This window comes from Natrix helvetica (assembly GCF_964273705.1).
Source record: "Natrix helvetica genome assembly, chromosome: 9".
Classification (NCBI taxonomy): Eukaryota; Metazoa; Chordata; class Lepidosauria; order Squamata; family Natricidae; genus Natrix; species Natrix helvetica.
In genome coordinates this window covers 9,053,300-9,070,783 of record NC_138560.1, presented here as the reverse complement: position 1 = coordinate 9,070,783, position 17,484 = coordinate 9,053,300, and the positions used below count along the sequence as shown (strand labels likewise).

At 42.8% G+C, this 17,484-nt stretch overlaps 1 protein-coding gene across 2 annotated transcripts in view; it reads right to left on the bottom strand.

Annotated features, from left to right (window-relative positions):
- The window catches only part of APLP1 (amyloid beta precursor like protein 1), a 46,009-nt gene continuing 28,525 nt past the window's right edge, over positions 1–17,484 (bottom strand). Inside the window, exons 13-17 of one of the 2 annotated variants that reach the window (XM_081962116.1) lie at positions 15,182–15,205; positions 14,971–15,038; positions 12,190–12,258; positions 3,410–3,553; positions 1–3,045 (exon numbers count right to left, since the gene is read on the bottom strand). In XM_081962116.1, the coding sequence (XP_081818242.1) occupies positions 2,947–3,045; positions 3,410–3,553; positions 12,190–12,258; positions 14,971–15,038; positions 15,182–15,205 (404 nt within the window). In that variant the 3' untranslated portion in view covers positions 1–2,946. The remainder of the gene's footprint in view (positions 3,046–3,409; positions 3,554–12,189; positions 12,259–14,970; positions 15,039–15,181; positions 15,206–17,484) is intronic. The other variant, XM_081962117.1, reaches the window with a different exon arrangement.

The following is a 17,484-nucleotide window of genomic DNA, read 5'->3' as shown; positions in this document are numbered from 1 at the left end:
TTTAGAGAAGTGACAATATTTTATTAGTTTGGTGGGAGGGCTGGCAATTGAATTCCATCTCCTGCCTTGTCTCTCTGACGTTGCCTTTTGATTTTCGAAAAACCTCAGCTTAAAAACGAACAAGATTTAAACGGTGAACAGGGCAGGGCATGACAAGGGAACTATGAAACACAGAAGGAGACATTCAAGGCAGAAATCCTGACATTCTCCCCCCCCCCAAAAAAAAGATGCAGTAGGCCAGTTGTGAGGGGGTGAGGGCCTTCCCACACCTGCAGATTTTTGAGTCTGGAAATAACTTTGAACATGGAAAAAAAAAGAATGGATCCCTTTTATCTCTCCAATGTGGTTCTTAGCCCAAGTGATTTCTATGCCTGTCCAAACTAATTACCCCGGCCTCACCAAAGAGGTGCTATGTTCACATCTGTTGGATGTAGTTAAGCATAGGTTTTATCATCATCATCATCCTCTGTTAGGGATGCTTCGGTGTGAGTGTTTGGCCCACAGTAAGTTTGGAATGGTCCCTTCCAAATTTTGATGGTTCTCCAATTTGGCCATCCTCTAGATGTTGATTTCAACTCCCAGAGTTTGGCCCACAGTAAGTTTGGAATGGTCCCTTCCAAATTTTGATGGTTCTCCAATTTGGCCATCCTCTATATGTTGATTTCAACTCCCAGAGTTCTCGGCAATGTTGGCTAGGGGATTCTGGGGCACCCAGATTGGAGAAGGCTGGATTATGGCTTAAGGGGAACCAAGATAAAAACATCTCTAAGGTTACCTCTTCTAAGTGATCTCAGGAGCTTAATGATAAAGGTATCTTCCCTGGTCCAACTCCCCCGCAGCAATAGGACTATTACTCCACACACCATTCTGTCTAGTACAGAGGTCTTCAAACTTGAACACTTTAAGATTTGTGGACTTCAACTCCCAGAATTCTCCAGCCAGCTGAAGTCCACAAATCTTAAAGTGCTCAAATTTGGGGACCCCTGGCCTAGTAGCTGCTAGGAATTACAGATCATTTGGCAGAGATTGCACCAGAGATGATCCAATTGGCCCCCTACCTTCCCCCAATTGGGATTGCTGAGATGGTTGGTCTCACAAGATACTTCTGCAAAGTGATCAAGACATGTGGCAAAAATTGCTACTGGAAGAAAAACTTCCCAATGTAAGAAACAAAACAACAACAAATAAGCATATATGCTTATGAGCTTAGCCCTACAAAGGAACTTAATTTCCCAGCTTCAGAATTTCTGGGCTGGGAGAAGGATCAGCCTTATAGGCTGTGCTCTCATGAGAAGCTTAATTTTGTTCCTGAATTAACCTGGGTTTGAGGTTTTTTTGGGAGGGAGGGGGCTTGCGCAAATCACCAAACCGTAAAGCCATGAGTCACACAACTTTTTAAGCTACCAAAAAGAAATATAAACCGACAACTTAAATTCAGCTTAGCGTATTGTGTGAATTCAGCTGCTGTTAGGTTTGTAACTGGACTGGTTAACTGAATGACAGCCAAAATCTGTTTCAGCAAACCTGTTTTTTTATACTCTACGTCAGGGGTGTCCAAACTTGGGAACTTTAAGACTTGTGGACTTCAACTCCCAGAATTCCCCAGCCAGCATGGCTGGCTGGGGAATTCTGGGAGTTGAAGTCCACAAGTCTTAAAGTTCCCAAGTTTGGACACCCCTGCTCTACATAGTCCGATGGGGGAAGTGGAAGGAACAGATGTCTGTGTAGAAAAAAGAGCCTCAATCTTTGTATCTTCCCTCTCCAAACTAGTCAAGTAAAGTGCTGATGGATGCTATCTTTTCCCAATCTACTCAGCCTTTAGCTGGCTTTCCAATAAATTAGGTGCAAGGAGTGAAGAGCTCAGTGTAGTAAAGAAGCAGAAGACAAACAGAGATAGAAAAAGGCAAGCAAGTGAGGGTAGAATCAGGTTTCTATGCCAGAGGCAAGCTAGGTTAGCAAGGGGCAATTCTAGCGTGCAATGGTTACCCTTGTCTGACAGGTATGGTGGAAGTGTTCCATTTTTCAACAGAATCCTGCAAAGTGGAGTCACAAATGTGTGCCATGGAATATGTAGGGTCTTGCTGCTTTGTGGAAAACCACATGATGAGTGTCTCTAGGGACTTGGTGGTGATATGGTTTTTTTCGTGGGGATACCGAGTTATGGGCTGTCATTTTAACATGAGATTTGGCCCCAGGTGAGTTAGGAAGATGCACGTGTGAAAGTCGCACAAGGAGCAGTGGTTACTGGTTGGAACATAGAGGTTTTAAGGGTGTATGGTGTGACATTTGGTAACCCCCATAACTGCATGATAGATTCTGTAGATTCAACTGTTTCTCTCCACAACGTGCAGTTTGCCCATGGAGATGAGTTGGCTTAAAATACAAGAGTTGAAACATGATGCTGGCAGCTTGGTGGGAATGCCTCGGTTCACACAACATGCTGAACTAGATGACTGAATTAACCAAGGTGGTTGGTTTTTTGCACAGTACATCCCATCTGAAAACGAACCAAATCGGATCTGTTTGCCCAACATGCTAAGCCATAAAAATGACACAACACAAGATTAAGATGAATCAAGCCGAGTGCTTCAGCAAAGGTAGGCTCGTAAGAAAGCTGGTTAAGCATGTTGTGTGAACGCAACCATGGTGCGCGTGTTGACACAGGCATTTAGGCCTTGAGAAGTGAAATGGAAGAAATGGGATAAATGTCAGGTAGTAGGCCAGTAGCAGCAGCTAGAAAGCCCAGGAAGTATGAAGCAGGATGGCAAATGGAAGAACAAAACGAAGGTGGATGAGGTGGTAGGAGCGAAGCTCAGACGGGGCACAGAAAAAGAGAAGGGCTCTGAGTGGAAAAAATACCCTTCTCCCGTTCTACATGCCAACCCCTCCATCCACATGTCATGCCCACCACCCCCGGTCATGCCACAAGCCCCAGCCCCAAGGAACTCAGTTCATCTCTTCAAAGAATTTGTACGTGGGGTTTTCATAGCCATGGTTTTGCATTTTGTTCAACTGCCGCTCCTCGGGGCTAACCATGGGATCCACCTGCCAGAAGGGAAACGAAAGAAAAAGAAAAGAGAGTTAATTAAAGTCAAGCAATGAGGCTCCATCGATCTTCTACCAACAGGCCTGGAGCTCGGAATGTTGATCAGTAGATTTCTTAAGGATATGAATTGAATCTAAGGAAGCCACCGTGTGCTTTCTATCTCCGCAATGCATCAGAACAGCAGGCAATGCTCTCCTCCACATGACGCTGCCCCCCCAGGATAGGTAAACAGAGTGGAGAAAACCTTGTGTGAGCGAAAGCTTTCAAAAACTTTTATGAAGTCTCGAATTCTTCTCAAAACCTGCAATCCCTAAAATTTGTCTGGACCCCCGAAAGCAGAGAGCTTATTTTCCCCAAAGGTACCTCAACTATGCCGTGACTGATGGTCCCATATGGCTTTCGGCGAACCATCAGGAGGCTGATGATAATCACCATGGCAACCGCCACTGCTACGATGAGGAGACCAATCAGGGCCCCTCTGTTGATGGTTACCAAGGTGTCAGGTTCCTGTGGAAAAACAGAGTGAGTGTGATTTCAGGACAATCTTCATGTTTGCTAAAGAAGACACCTTATCTATATATCTATATATCTACAATGGTGAAGGATGATGGAAGAAAAGGCTACCTTAAAAGAACAGACTTTTGACAAAATGCGGTAATGGATGCTCCCCCTGTTCGATATAGCTGACTCCACCAGAGATATTAAAACTTGAGCTCAAAACCCAGTGCAGAGGTTGAAAGAATTCTGTCCAATGTTATCATACAGATTGTCTAAATTAGGGGTGTCAGGCATGCTGGCTGGGGAATTCTGGGAGTTGAAGTCCACAAGCCTTAACGTTGCCAAGGTTGGACACCTCTAGCCTAAACCATGACCATTGTTGGTCCCTCTAGAATGTCTAAACATCTGCAACTAAATACATTTGGCAGATAATTCAGTTCCCCCCACCCCCAACATTTGCCTTGGTAACAAAATATTGCTTTTGGAGCACAGGATGGGAAGGGGTGCAAAGGGGGTGGGGTGACCTGGTCCTGTAATATCATGGGAAGATGTCTGAATCCCTTGAAGGAAATAAAAGAACAGGTGTGTGCGTTCAATCGGCCACAAAGGAGCCACAAAGGCTGATTTAGTGACAAAGTGGACTATCTGAAGCTGGAAGTGGACACAGAATGATATTGAAGTGAAAAGTTAGGTAAAGAAAATATGTTTTCTTCTGGATGAAGACCAACTGTTACGTATAAGTTGGGTTGATAAAGTCAGAAATGAGGACGGGATAAGCCGCCTAGGAAAGCCGAGGGAAATCATCAAAGCCTTTAAAAAAAGCAAAAGTAAGAATATTTTGGAGTGTCACTGGGCAGAGGTCTGTCCAAGCACAACCACACAACATTTTAAAGGTGCTATCTTGTCAGATTTTACCTGCTTGCTCCTGAATTCCCCCCCCCCCATTTTTAAATAAAAAATCGCATGCAGTTGAATTGTTATTACAAACTGCCTGGGGGAACTGAATGCAACTGTATACGGGTGCTAAAATGGAAAAAAAACCCACCCAGAAACTGGTTTTATATTGGGTGGAGGCCCCATGCTGAGATTGCACTTAATCTTTGGGGAGACGGGGTGTGGGGAATTTCTTTCAACTGCCACTTCACACTCCCAGGAGTTCTACAATTCTACTTTTGGGTGGTCTGATTTGTTTCTAAACTTGGCATGGCTCAACCACTTGGATCCTGCCAATGAAGTCTAGAAACAAGACAACCATTTCAATCAAGACTAGAGAAGAAGGGAGGAAAAGTTACAAATGAGATTTCTTCAATCTGGTAACTTCCATATATTCCAACCTCATAACCTCAGTCCCAAAAGTGCTTTTTCAGGAGGCAACTGGACTTTCTTGTTTTACTTTTGAAGACGTTTCGCTTCTCATCCAAGAATTCTTGGGAGTTGAAGTCCACACATCTTCAAAATGCCAAGATTGTGAAGCACTGCCCTAAAATATAGTATGTCTTTTGTCTATAGCAGTGTTTCTCAACTTTAAGGTGTGTGGACTTCAACTCCCAGAATTGAATTCTAGGATCTGAAGTCCGCACAATTTTAAAGCTGCTGAAGTTGAGAACTATTGATCTGTAGCAAAGGTAGATAGCTTTTTTTGGCCCAACGCTGCCTGGCCTGTGGGAACCAACCATCCATTACCCATTCCTGTGGAAATAATTAACTCTGTTTGGAGTCCTTCTTCCCCCAAAAAGTGGTTCTAGGGACGCTTTTAAGGTTCTCCGAGACCCAAATCACTTATTTTGCTCTGAAAATCCCAATCCTACAATGAATTATAAACAGGAATGCGACATTTCAGCGTTACTGCATCCTGCTTGATAGATTCAGATGGCTTTAATCTATAATACTTGGTAGTTACAAGTATAATACTTGATAGTTACAGTTCAATGTTGAATATTGAATTCATCAATATTGAACCACTTTATAAAACCCTAGTAAGACCACATCTGGAATACTGCAACCAATTTTGGTCACCATACTACAAAGAAGATGTTGAGACTTTGGAAAAAAGGCAGAGAAGAGCAACTAATAGGATCAAAGGCCTGGAGGCTAAAATATATGAAGAACAGTTACAGGATTTGGGTTTGGTTAGTCTAGAGAAAAGAAGAATTAGGGGTGACATGATGACAGTATTCCAGTATTTGAGGAGCTGCCACAAGGAATAGAGGGTCAAATTATTCTCCAAAGCACCAGAGGGCAGGACAAGAAACAATGGTTGAAAACTAATCAAAGAGAGAAGCAAACTGGAATTAAGGAGAAATTTCCTAACAGTGAGGACAATTAACCAGTGGGACAGCTTGCCTTCAGAAATCGTGAGCCCTCCACCACTGGAGGTTTTAAAGAAAAGACTAGACAGTCACTTATCTGAAATGGTATAGGTTTCCTTGCTGAAGCCGGGGGCTGGACTAGAAGACCTCCAAGGTCCCTTCCAGCTGTATTCTATTCTTCTATTCTATTGCTGTCTTACAAACATTTACACTGGTATGTTTCCATCAATATGGAGAAATAGCTACTTTACAGGAGCAGCTTGCCTCACATTTTATCTGCTCCTTAACCATTTATGAATTCTGAAATGACTACTAAGGGTTGCTTTGTTACATCAGTTCTCACCTGTGACAAGAACGTATGATTTATTCATAAAGCTGTGGTCGGGATAAAGCCCGAGGAATCTGCGCACAAAAGGCACTGCTTATTTTTAAGGAGTAAGGGATTAGCAACTATTACGACAAGCATTGCCAAGTTCAGGAGTAATTGAAGTAAGCTTTTGATCCCTGCAGCATTTGTTAAATATTCACAGCAGATAGAGAACTGGGTTTCTTCTTACGCCCCAGGACACTGTTACAAACAATCTGCCTTCATCTGCTCAGTTGTGTACGATTTTCAGAGACTTTAGAGATTACAAATAACGCTTACGTTAATATTTCCACTTGAGGCATCTGTAATTCAGATGTAAAATGCTGCGTGGGTCTGAAGGCCTATTGGAGTTCTAAAAACACTGTTTTTCATGCCAATTTGTTGTGTTTGGCATTTTAGCTTGTTGAAAGCAAGCGCCAAATCTCACAAACACTCACCAAAGTAGCAAAGCTTGGAGTTTGTTGTTGTCTCTCTGGATTTTGCAGAGAACAAAGCTGTGATTACAAGCTTCTAATGTTTGTTTTTCATAGAGACAAGTGGTTTCTAGCTCTTATTTCTTCTCCCAATTCCCTTTCGTCCTTTACAGGTCAACAAATCAGAAGAATTACTTATTCTTCTGACACAATTAAAAGAAAATCATAAGCAATGAAGTGGAATGGGATATGAAGCAGAGATGATCTCAGGCACAGAAAGAATAATGGTTTGTGTTTTTGTTTTTTTAAAAAAAAGATGAAATCTCCCTAGGATAAATTTCCTTGTGCAGGGAATTTTAAGATGCAAACCAGTTTTCTCTGCTTCCGGTTGAACAATTCAATGCCAGTAATTATTGGGGGGAAAAGAAGCTGAATTAACCACCAGAAGACCAAGTATAGACAGTTTTATGTTACAACAGATGTACGCAGGGCACAAAATCAACTGACAATAACGGGGATCTGGAATTAAGCATGCAACTGAGGGAATAGTAAAGACATTAGACAAAGCACACATAACAATTTGATGAGGCAAAGATCTCTTTTCTTTTCCACGATTTTTAAACCCAGATGAAGGAAAGATGATCTGTTCAGAACATGATTTCAAGAATCAGTCCCTGGTAAATAAGAGGCAATTATGAAAAGGCTAATGGGCAGCAGGATGTACTTAATTCCTTGCGTTCAAATGAATAACTCCCTTGACATCTATGGAAGAGGCCCATGGCTTTCTATAGGGATGAGGCATATTTTGTCATTACTGCCTGGTTATGTACCCTGTTTCCCTGAAAATAAGACCTCCCCAGATAATAAGCCCAATAGGGCTTTTGAGCGCATGCGCTAAAATAAGCCCTCTCCTGAAAATAAGCCCTTCCCGAAAATATTTAAACACAGCAGCAGCTATGAGGTGACCAAGCTCAATGCCTCCTGTACCTCAAAAATAATAAGACCTCCCCGAAAATAAGACCAAGCACTTATTTCAGGGGTCAAAAGAAAATAAGACCCTATCTTATTTTCAGGGAAATATGGTATATAGTATGTCTAGTCTAGAGAAAAGAAGGTCTAGGGGCGACACGATAGCAATGTTCAAATATTAGAGGCTGCCTCAATGCAGAGGAGGTCAAGCTATTCTCCAAAGCACCAGAAGGCAAGACAAGAAACAATGGATGGAAATTAATCAAGAAGAGAACTAGCTTAGAACTGAGGAGAAATTTGAACCGATGGAACAGCTTGCCTTCAGAGGTTGTGAGTGCTCCCTCACTGAAGGCTTTTAAGAAGAGATGGACGGCCACTTGGTATAGTATAGTGTCTCCTGCTCAAATGGGGCTGGATTAGAAGACCTCCAAGGTCCCTTCCAACTCTGTTATTCTGTTATGCTATTTACTTTTTCAGTATCATAAGTTGGAGGGTCACCCACAACTATTGATGGAAGTCAAGACATCCTTCAAAGATAACTGATTGAAGGGATGTGGTGGCTCAGTGGCTAAGATGCTGAGCTTGTCAGTCAGAAAGGTCGTCAGTTCAGCTGTTCGAATCCCTAGTGCTGCATAACAGAGTGAGCTCCCGTTACTTGTCCCAGCTTCTGCCAACCTAGCAGTTCGAAAGCATGTAAAAATGCAAGTAGAAAAATAGGGATCTCCTTTGGTGGGAAGGTTACAGCGTTCCGTGTGCCTACGGCATTGAGTCATGGTGATCTCATGACCACGGAGATGTCTTCGGACAGCGCTGGCTCTTCGGCTTTGAAACAGAGATGAGCATGGACCCCTAGAGCCAGAAAGGACTAGCACGAATGTGCGGGGGAAACTTTACCTTTACTACTCATTGTATATTTACTCTGGTTTTAGAAAGAGTATATTTTTCAATTTCAGTTGATGAAAACAAAACACAGTCATGCTTCTATCTTTACTGGATGACTTTCTTCTGAGCACTGGCCATGAGCAGAACAAGGATGGGATGTTAAGTAAGCATTTGATCATATCCATCTGGCTTTTTCTGTATTCTTAGGTTTTCCCTGAAGCTGCTCCTGCCTTTTCTGCTCCTGTAATTAATTCTCCATTTAAAACCGACTTTGTCACTTGATTGATTACAACCTCTCCAAATCTCATGCCCTCCAGACATATGGGTCTTCAGCTTCACAAAACCAAGCCAACTGGGAATTTCTAGGCTCTGGATATTCAACATTGCTGGAGGGCACGAAAGCTGGGGAAGCCTGATTTAATATATTTGCGAGCTGTTTTGAGAAATCTCCAAATGTGCATATGGATATGAAAAGCTATTTTCTCTGCATTTTGCAACTCAGCTTTGACTAGCCTTGAAGCTTTTCCTTTATCCTGGAGCTATTAAATCCCCAGTTCTACTCTAGCTATACTTTCTATAATGGCTGAGCAAGCTAGATTTTGAAGCCTTATATATTTACTAGATTTAAGCATCGCTTTTCTACTGTAAGCACTCAAGATAATTAAAACTGATGGCTCCAAACTGCTCCTGTTTACTTCCAATTCAGCCAAGTGTCCTGTAGAGCTTGACATGAAAGTCACAAATATTTGTAGCTCCCAACACCTACAATTGTGGTTTAGATGTAAGAACTCCCGCAAACTGTGTGAGTCCTGCGAGTCCCTTGGAATGCAAGGCGATCAAATCGGTCAGTCCTAGAGGAGATCAGCCCTGACTGCTCTTTAGAAGGCCAGATCCTGAAGATGAAACTCAAATACTTTGGCCACCGAATGAGAAGGAAGGACTCACTGGAGAAGAGCCTCATGCTGGGAAAGACTGAGGGCAAATGAAGAAATGGACGAGAGAGAATGAGGTGGCTGGATGGAGTCACCAAAGCAGTTGGCGTGAGCTTGAATAGACTCTAGAGGATGGTAGAGGACAGGAAGGCCTGGAGGAATGTTTTCCATGGGGTTGCGATAGGTCGGACATGACTTCGCAAGTAACAACAAGATGTAAGAACAATTATAAATCATCTATTAAGATATGTGCGAAAAAAACCTGTGCATGAATATAGGCCACAACTTGACAAATTTGAGCTTGCTTGACTTCTTCAAAGACAGTTATAAAGAAAACATTCGAGTGACTAAGTAGAATTTTAAAAATGTGTCCCTTAGGAAAAAAAAATTAAAGCTATTGGCCATGTGGGGAAAAAATCCTCAAAGAATTGAAATACTAACAGTTGAAACATAATAAAATGCCTAATAAGGTTAGGCCAAGAAAGAAAAAAAGAAAATATAATCTAGATAAGAGGTATATAAGCCAAGGAGAAGAATGTTAAAAGGATTGCATTAGAAGCAGGAAGTTTGCCAGACATAATGGGTTTGGGTCATTAGACCATCAAGATGTAAAAAGAGCACTTAGGGAAGGTAGAAATATTATTGAGAAGTTAAATGACTGCTTTGCATCTGCCCAAGACAAAGGCAAGGTTGGCAAAATAGATCCAAATTGTTCTCCACCAAGGCAATAAATCTGAAGAAGTGACACAAACGGAATCATCTTTAGAGGACACTTTAGAACAAACAGATAGATTAAACTCATAAATCACCGGCAGCAGATGGAATCCTCCCAAGAGTCCTGAAGTAACACATAATATGAGCTCGCTGTAACAATAACACCCAATTCAAGAAAAGTGGTTGTGCTTTGCTGTCTGAGAAAAGGAAGACGCAAAAAAACCACAAAAAAACCAACAACTCTACACCTCAGAAGTATTGCACAGTTGAATGGGGATCACACAAGAACCTGCCAAAGAGATGCTAGGCACTGGCATTCAGTGGTGGGATTCAGCCAATTCGCACCTATACCGGTTGTTAACTTTCTAAGCATTTCAGAGAACCGGTTGTTGGAAGAAATCTCCTTTTGGTTTTTTCCCACTTTACAGGGCTAATTCTGTAAGGAAGGCAGGAAGGAAACGTTCTGGTGTTCTTTCTAGCCTAATCTTTATTGCCCTGCTTACAGAAACTGCCTCTCCGGTTAACCCTTATCACATCTAAGGCGAAGCGCCCATCGATGTGAGTGACATTGAGTTGGCCACGCCCGCCCAGTCACATGACCACCGAGCCACGCCTACCCAGCTGGTCATTAGGGCAGAGAACCGCTTGTTAAATTATTTGAATCCCACCACTGTTGCTGTTCAATCTATTTTCAGAGAGAGAGAGGGAGGGAGGAGGAGAAGAAGAAGATGATGATATGAAATAAACCGAAGTAGCAAATTCCCAGTCAAAAGCTGGTCAAATATCTGTTTGGCCTGTTAACTCTGCACAGATCCTTTTGGCATTTTCCAGATGCTACAAGCTTGCTTAAATCCACTTTGCCAACCCCCCCTCTCTAATTGGTGTGCTTTTGAAAACCCCAGGCACCTGAAACCAATGTCATTGATGAGGGCTGGCAGCAGTGGGACTTAACTACGTGATCTCTCTCATCTGTATAGTATGCTACTATGAACACCGACGCAGCAACAAACAAAAAGGAAAGGATGCTTGGGGCTAGTGGCCAAAAGGAACTAAGTTGAAGCCTGGTTATTTAAAATATACAGCTGTAAGCAAAGCAGTTCCTTCAAGCCACCACCTACGGGTATAGCAAATGGTAGCCAAGTCTTTTTCAAGGCAAGCTGGATTCCTGTAGAATTCATGGATGTGTGTGTATAGTTCTGTATAGTTCATCAACAGCACTGATGATGTTACCTAGTTTGGTAATGAAACATGTGCAAGAAAACCACCAAGCTCAGAGCGCATCAAGAACCCCACAGTTCAATCCTGAGCTACAAATATTCTCTTCTATCTGTGCAGTTCTCTTGACAATAATATAGAAGAGGCTGGCACCGCCTTTTTCTAGGATGTTTTCTCAATCCTGAGGTTACTCCTCAGTGATGGTGTTTTCTCGTGGTCTCCACCCAAGCATGAACCAAATCCCATTCCGATTAGTTTCCAAGATCAGCTAGGACTGCTTAGATGCTGCAGTCAAACGGCTATTTGCAAGTCTAATCAGATTGTGAATGAATGTGTGAGATATGTCTCCATACAGAATTATTCCCGGGATGGAGGTTCTGAATCTAAGCATCCTCTCTTTCCTCCATAATGTGAGGATGCTGCTTATGGAAATCAACCAACTATGTCTAATGTCTAATCAGATTGTGAATGGGATGGAGGTTCTGAATCAAAGCATCCTTTCTTTCCTCCATAATGTGAGGATACTGCTTATGGAAATCAGCCAACTATGTTGACGGGGGAATTCTGAGAATTGAAGTCCTCAGATCTTAAAGTTTGGGAAACCTTAGTGTAGACCAGGGGTCGTCAACCTTAAACACTCAAAGACCCATTTTCCACAGAGAAGAAAACACCGGGAGCCTAATTATTTCCTGAGCGACCACAGAACTAGCATCTGTAGTTGAGTTAAATGCAGCCTAGAACTGTGTTGGCTTTTTTGGCAGGGCAGACATGACTCACAAGGAAAGTTAGGGGAGTTGAAGCCTGCTTGATAGGTGGAAGGGAATGTGCCTTGAAAGCTACTTACCAGTTCATCCCGTTGTATTTCTTGGGACTTGTAGACCATGCCTTTGACATCGGAGGCAGACACATTGACCTATGGGATGGATGGGGAGGATGGTTTTCGATTTAAGTTATACAGTCTGGGGGATGCAAAGCTGGATGGGCAATCTAGCAACATTATCTTCCTCTTAGTGCAAAATCTTTCCAGCCACATGAGACAATTGCAATCTCATCCCTTACGGAATACGTATAGCTCCTTTACTCCGATATATATATATAACCTAAATAGAGATGCATTTTCTCTCCTTCAAGGTGGAACATGGGGAAACATGCCCTGGTCCTCCACATAATGGGATAATGGCAATGCATCAACCTTCACAAGACAGCAATTATCCATTTGAAAGCACACACATCTCAAACGTCTCCTCGGACATAGCAAAGTTAATACATGGAAAAGAGATGGGCTCGGCACATATCACTGCATATAAACAAAAAATGTGCCAGGCTTTGAACTACCACATCAACAAATGGACAATCCTGATTAGGAGTCACACCTCACACGGCATCTGTCGGGACCCCATGTATAAATGGGGCATAATGTCCTCCCCTCAGTGTGACTGCGGGGTCCCACGTCAAACTGTAGATCACACTGTGACCAGCTGTACACTGAGGGCATCTGTTAACCCAGTAGCTGCACTTCAAATGGTTAGCTGGCCTAGACGTTGGTATTTGAAGAGTGAACTTTTAAACATTTATATTTTATATTTTCCTAGCTGATAACCGAGCGTTGCCTGGATATTTATTTTTCCTAATCTTGTATTAGACAGGAAAAGGAATGAATTATATCTATAGCGTTGCGCCTCCTGCTCCCGTGCTCCCCCTGTCCCTGCGCATGTGGACATGACATCCCCCCCCCGGGGCCCATTTTGGGCTTAGTAGGCCTCCCTGCAGCCTCCTGGGAGCAAAAATGGGCCATGGGGGGGATCATGCTGTACTCCCCTGCGCTTCTCTTGCACCCCTCTCTGCATGCATGGCAGAGACCTGAAAATAAGCTGGCTGGCGGGAGGTGTGCGCGCATGCACGGTGGAGCTGAGCTGAGCTCTGCATGCTACCTGAGCGCCAGGACACACACACACACACACACACACACACACACACACACACACACCACACACACACCAAGGAGGTGTTAGGGGTGTCTTACCCCCACAGTATTTCTTTCCTGAGAGTAAGTCATCTGTGTACCAAATTTGGTTGAAATTGGTCCAGGCGTTCCAGAGTTATGCTGGTACACACACACACACACACACACACACAGACACAAATGAAATGTTAATATGTATTGCTAATCCATGTATGATATACCATATGCTAAATAAATAAGTAAACTGCACATAAGAAGCCTGTTGCCATTTTTCCATGTTGAATCAATGACCTAAAACTTTATTCCACCCCCCACCCCCACCCCCTGCCACCAAAGTGGCTTTAAGATGTGTGAGAATCCCCCAGCCAGCACACTTCAGCCGGTTGGAGTCCATCCATCTTAAAGCCCACCAAGGTTGGAAAAAAACCCACTGATCTAGAACATCAAATGATAAAGAGAGTCGGTACAGGCTTTGGCCTCCAGTCTCAAGCGAAAGTGATGGTGCCTTCTCCTAATCTGACCTCTTTCTGAGCAACGTTAAAAGATTAACCCTCAATATTAAGTAATCAGCTTAAAAGCAAAAACCTCCATTATACAACAAATAATTTGAGGTTACATAAACATTGCTGCCTTTGAATAATAAACCACATCAGGATTCGCAAGAACGTCATAAAAAGGAGGGTGGGGAAAACACCACATATATTGCTCGGAATTACTCAGGGCAAGATAAGATTAAGAGATGGCTCCATCAATTTTGATTGACACCAATGACCAAAGTCTATATAATATATGTGGGTATATGCATGTTTGTTTGTTTGTTCATTAATTTATATTTTTGTCATGTTTACATAGTGTGGAGTGGAGGTAGTGACCCTTTGAGAGCTGCATGCAACGAAATTTCATTTTAAGGCATGCTGATTAGTGTACATTCCAAGTGTCAATAAAGTTATGCTCAGTCTAAGTCAGACCTTGAAAGACCATTCTTAAATTTTACTTCACCCAACGTTGTGTTTGAGCATTTAGGAAGAGTGACATACAGTTAGGCAGAACTTACTTTAAGTCTCTCATATAATAACCCCATGCATCAAGGATTACATAATACAATTCAGAGACTTTGCTGTAGGTTGAAGATATGTTTTGCCTGAAGGACACAGAGTCTACTATGGGTTATATTTCTGAACAGCGCAAAAGCAGGAGTGTCAAACTGGCGGCCCACGGGCCAGGTGTGTCACACACCCAGGCCACGCCCACCCCAGCTCTACGAAGGGGGAAGACGTCGTAAAACATCACATGACAGCAACGTGACACCGTGAGTTTGACACCCGTGATTTAAACTGACAATAAAGTTATGCTAAGTCTCCACTGACTCTCTTTATCACCCTGATGTTGCTGAACTCTTAAGTCTAAATGCCATTAGCATTTAGGATTGTGGAAACTGTAGTGCTTCTCAACCTTGGAAAGTTGAAGATACGTGGGCTTCAAGAACTTTCCAGCTAGCATGGGTGGCTAGGGAATTCTGGGAGCTGAAGTCCATGTATCTTCAAGGACTCACGGTTGAGAAGCACTGTCCTAGAGGGCCCCATATAATTCTCTCTCCATTTTGGAAGAAATTGTAATAAACAGCCATAAAAATAAAGGCCAGCAGATCTCCTCTGCACCTACCTTATGTTCATACTCATACAGCAGGGCTTTGTCACTAGTTGGATAGTCATATTCTGCCAGCCCTGAAGCTGAAGAGAAGAGAATCAGGTGAGGGGAGAATTAGAGAGGCCTCGGTTGGTAACAATCCACACGCCCATTTCCTTTGGTCTCAGTCATTGCTACTAAAGCCTACAGAGAAGGACTCAATGAAGAATTAGAGCTAAGAACTTACCTTTCTTGTCGGCCGCTTCAGAATCTGCCCATTCCCCACACAGCATCAGAAGCAGAGGAGGAGAGCATGGCAGAAAGGAAAAAGAGAACAGAAAAAGAAAGATAATTTTGAGAAGAAGAGGCGAGAGACACACAATACGATGCTGAGACAAGGGAGACAAAGTCCCAGGAGCAGAAAGAAGGGTGCTCGCTCCTCCAACAACAAGGGATAATAAGTTGGGTGGCGAAAGAATGCTTGCTTAAAGCAATTCACTTAACTACTTACTGAATGAACTCGTTTTCTAACTTCATACAATACAGGGAACCAAAATCTAATACGGGTAGTCCTCAGGTTGTGATGGAACTTGGGATGGGAATTTCCATTGGTAAATAATGCCGTCATAAAGCAGGATGCAAGGTACGCACAACGCTCAGAGACAGCAATCCTGGCAGTTCCAGTTGTAACCCAGGGGCAGGGGTCATTAAAAGAGGACCTCAGGTGACTGAGCCCGGAGTGGTGTGGTGGCCCAGAGGTGGAGCTCTCGCCTCACAATCAGGAGACTGTGAGTTTGATCCTAGGTAGAGGCAGATATTTCTCTCTCTGGGCACATTAAGATTATGTCTGCTGAATAGAACTCCGCATTGGCGACAGGATGGGCAACCAGCCAGTAAATACTCAGTTCCATTCAGCCGTGGTGCAGGAGGCTGACTAGATCTCGCCCACCGTGGCCACACCTGCCCAGCAACAGGGCAGTGAACCCGTTGCTGCAATTTTTGAAGCCCATCCTGGTCATATGTCACTTTTTTTTAGTGCCGTTGTATCTTCGAACTGTCACTAAACAAGCTATTGTAAGTCATTTACTTCTTCTACTTCTTTTGTACTTCTGTACTTCTTTTGATTAAATCAGCAAGGCAGTGCTTACGGGCTCTTAAACTGCCAATTCCACAGACTTCTAAATCTTTCCAATCATGGCCCTGTGGATTTGATTTTTTTTAAAAACGGATCTCATTATTTCATTCCATCAGAGCAAAAAAAGAAAAAGAAAGAAAGAAAGAAAAGAGTTTACCGGTCACTTTTACGAGCGTATTATTTTTTCGTTCTCCGCCAGGGACCAAGATCAAAACCAGCAATGAGTTTCAGAGCACGGCTTCGCCTTGAATTGTGCTGACTATTTTTCTCCTTGTGCCGGAGGCAAAACTGTGGCGTTACTCTTTGCCATATCTTTGTGCTAAGGGGAAGCTATGGCTAGCGTAACTTTGACATCAGCAGCATTGTAAAAAACCAGAGAAGGAAACTGGAAAATGGGGGAGGCAGAACGGAAGCTGAACTTTTGGGATGCTTAGATCTGCATTTGTCTAATAGTTTGTCAAGGCAAAAGATATTGGACAGATTATCTTTGGAAATAGTATCTTGATGGCCCTGTATATCTAGAACACTTTGCCCTATATGAGGATAATCAGATCCCATTCCTAATAGTGTTTTCAAAACCTGAAACGTTTGTTCTAAACTTTAATTGTTCCCCATATTTTTTAACACTTGCGGTATAGCAATAGCACTTAGACTTATATACCGCTTCACAGTGCTTTTACAGCCCTCTCTAAGCGTTTTACAGAGTCAGCCTATTGCCCTCAACAATCTGGGTCCTCATTTTACCCACCTCGGAAGGATGGAAGGCTGAGTCAACCTTGAGCCTGGTGAGATTCTAATTGCCAAATTGCAGGCAGCCAGCAAAAGTAGCCTGCAGTACTGCATTCTAACCACTGCACCACTGTGGCTTTTCATGCTGATTTCATAGGATTATTTTGTTATTTCTGCCTACTGAAAGAAAGGATATCACTTGCATTGTTTAAACCTATATTTCACAACTTTGGCAGCTTTGAGATGGGTGGGCTTCAGAATTCCCCAGCTAGCATCAAGAAAAGCAATGCACTTTTAATGCTGAGTTTATAGTCCTCTCCTTCCCTATCACATGTTACAGAATTTCTACATTTTTTCTTGCATCTTTGGCTTTAGATAATTTCACTACCTGTCCTTCTCAACTTGCTTGCATGCTCATTATTATTTTCCTTTAGCCGACACAATCTATCACCTGAACCAGCCATTTTTACAACAGGAAAATGTTTTTTCTATGTTATGGATATCATTGACACTTTTGAACTCTTTGAATGGTTTGAACTGTTTTTCTATCAGCTGCAAGCAGAAACTGCCCATCTGGACATTGTTTGAGGTTATATTGTCCAACTGTTCTCTAGATATAACAACAGCAACAACAAAAGCAACAACAACCACAGTGTAGGCACCTTGGGTGCAGTTCCAAAACAACT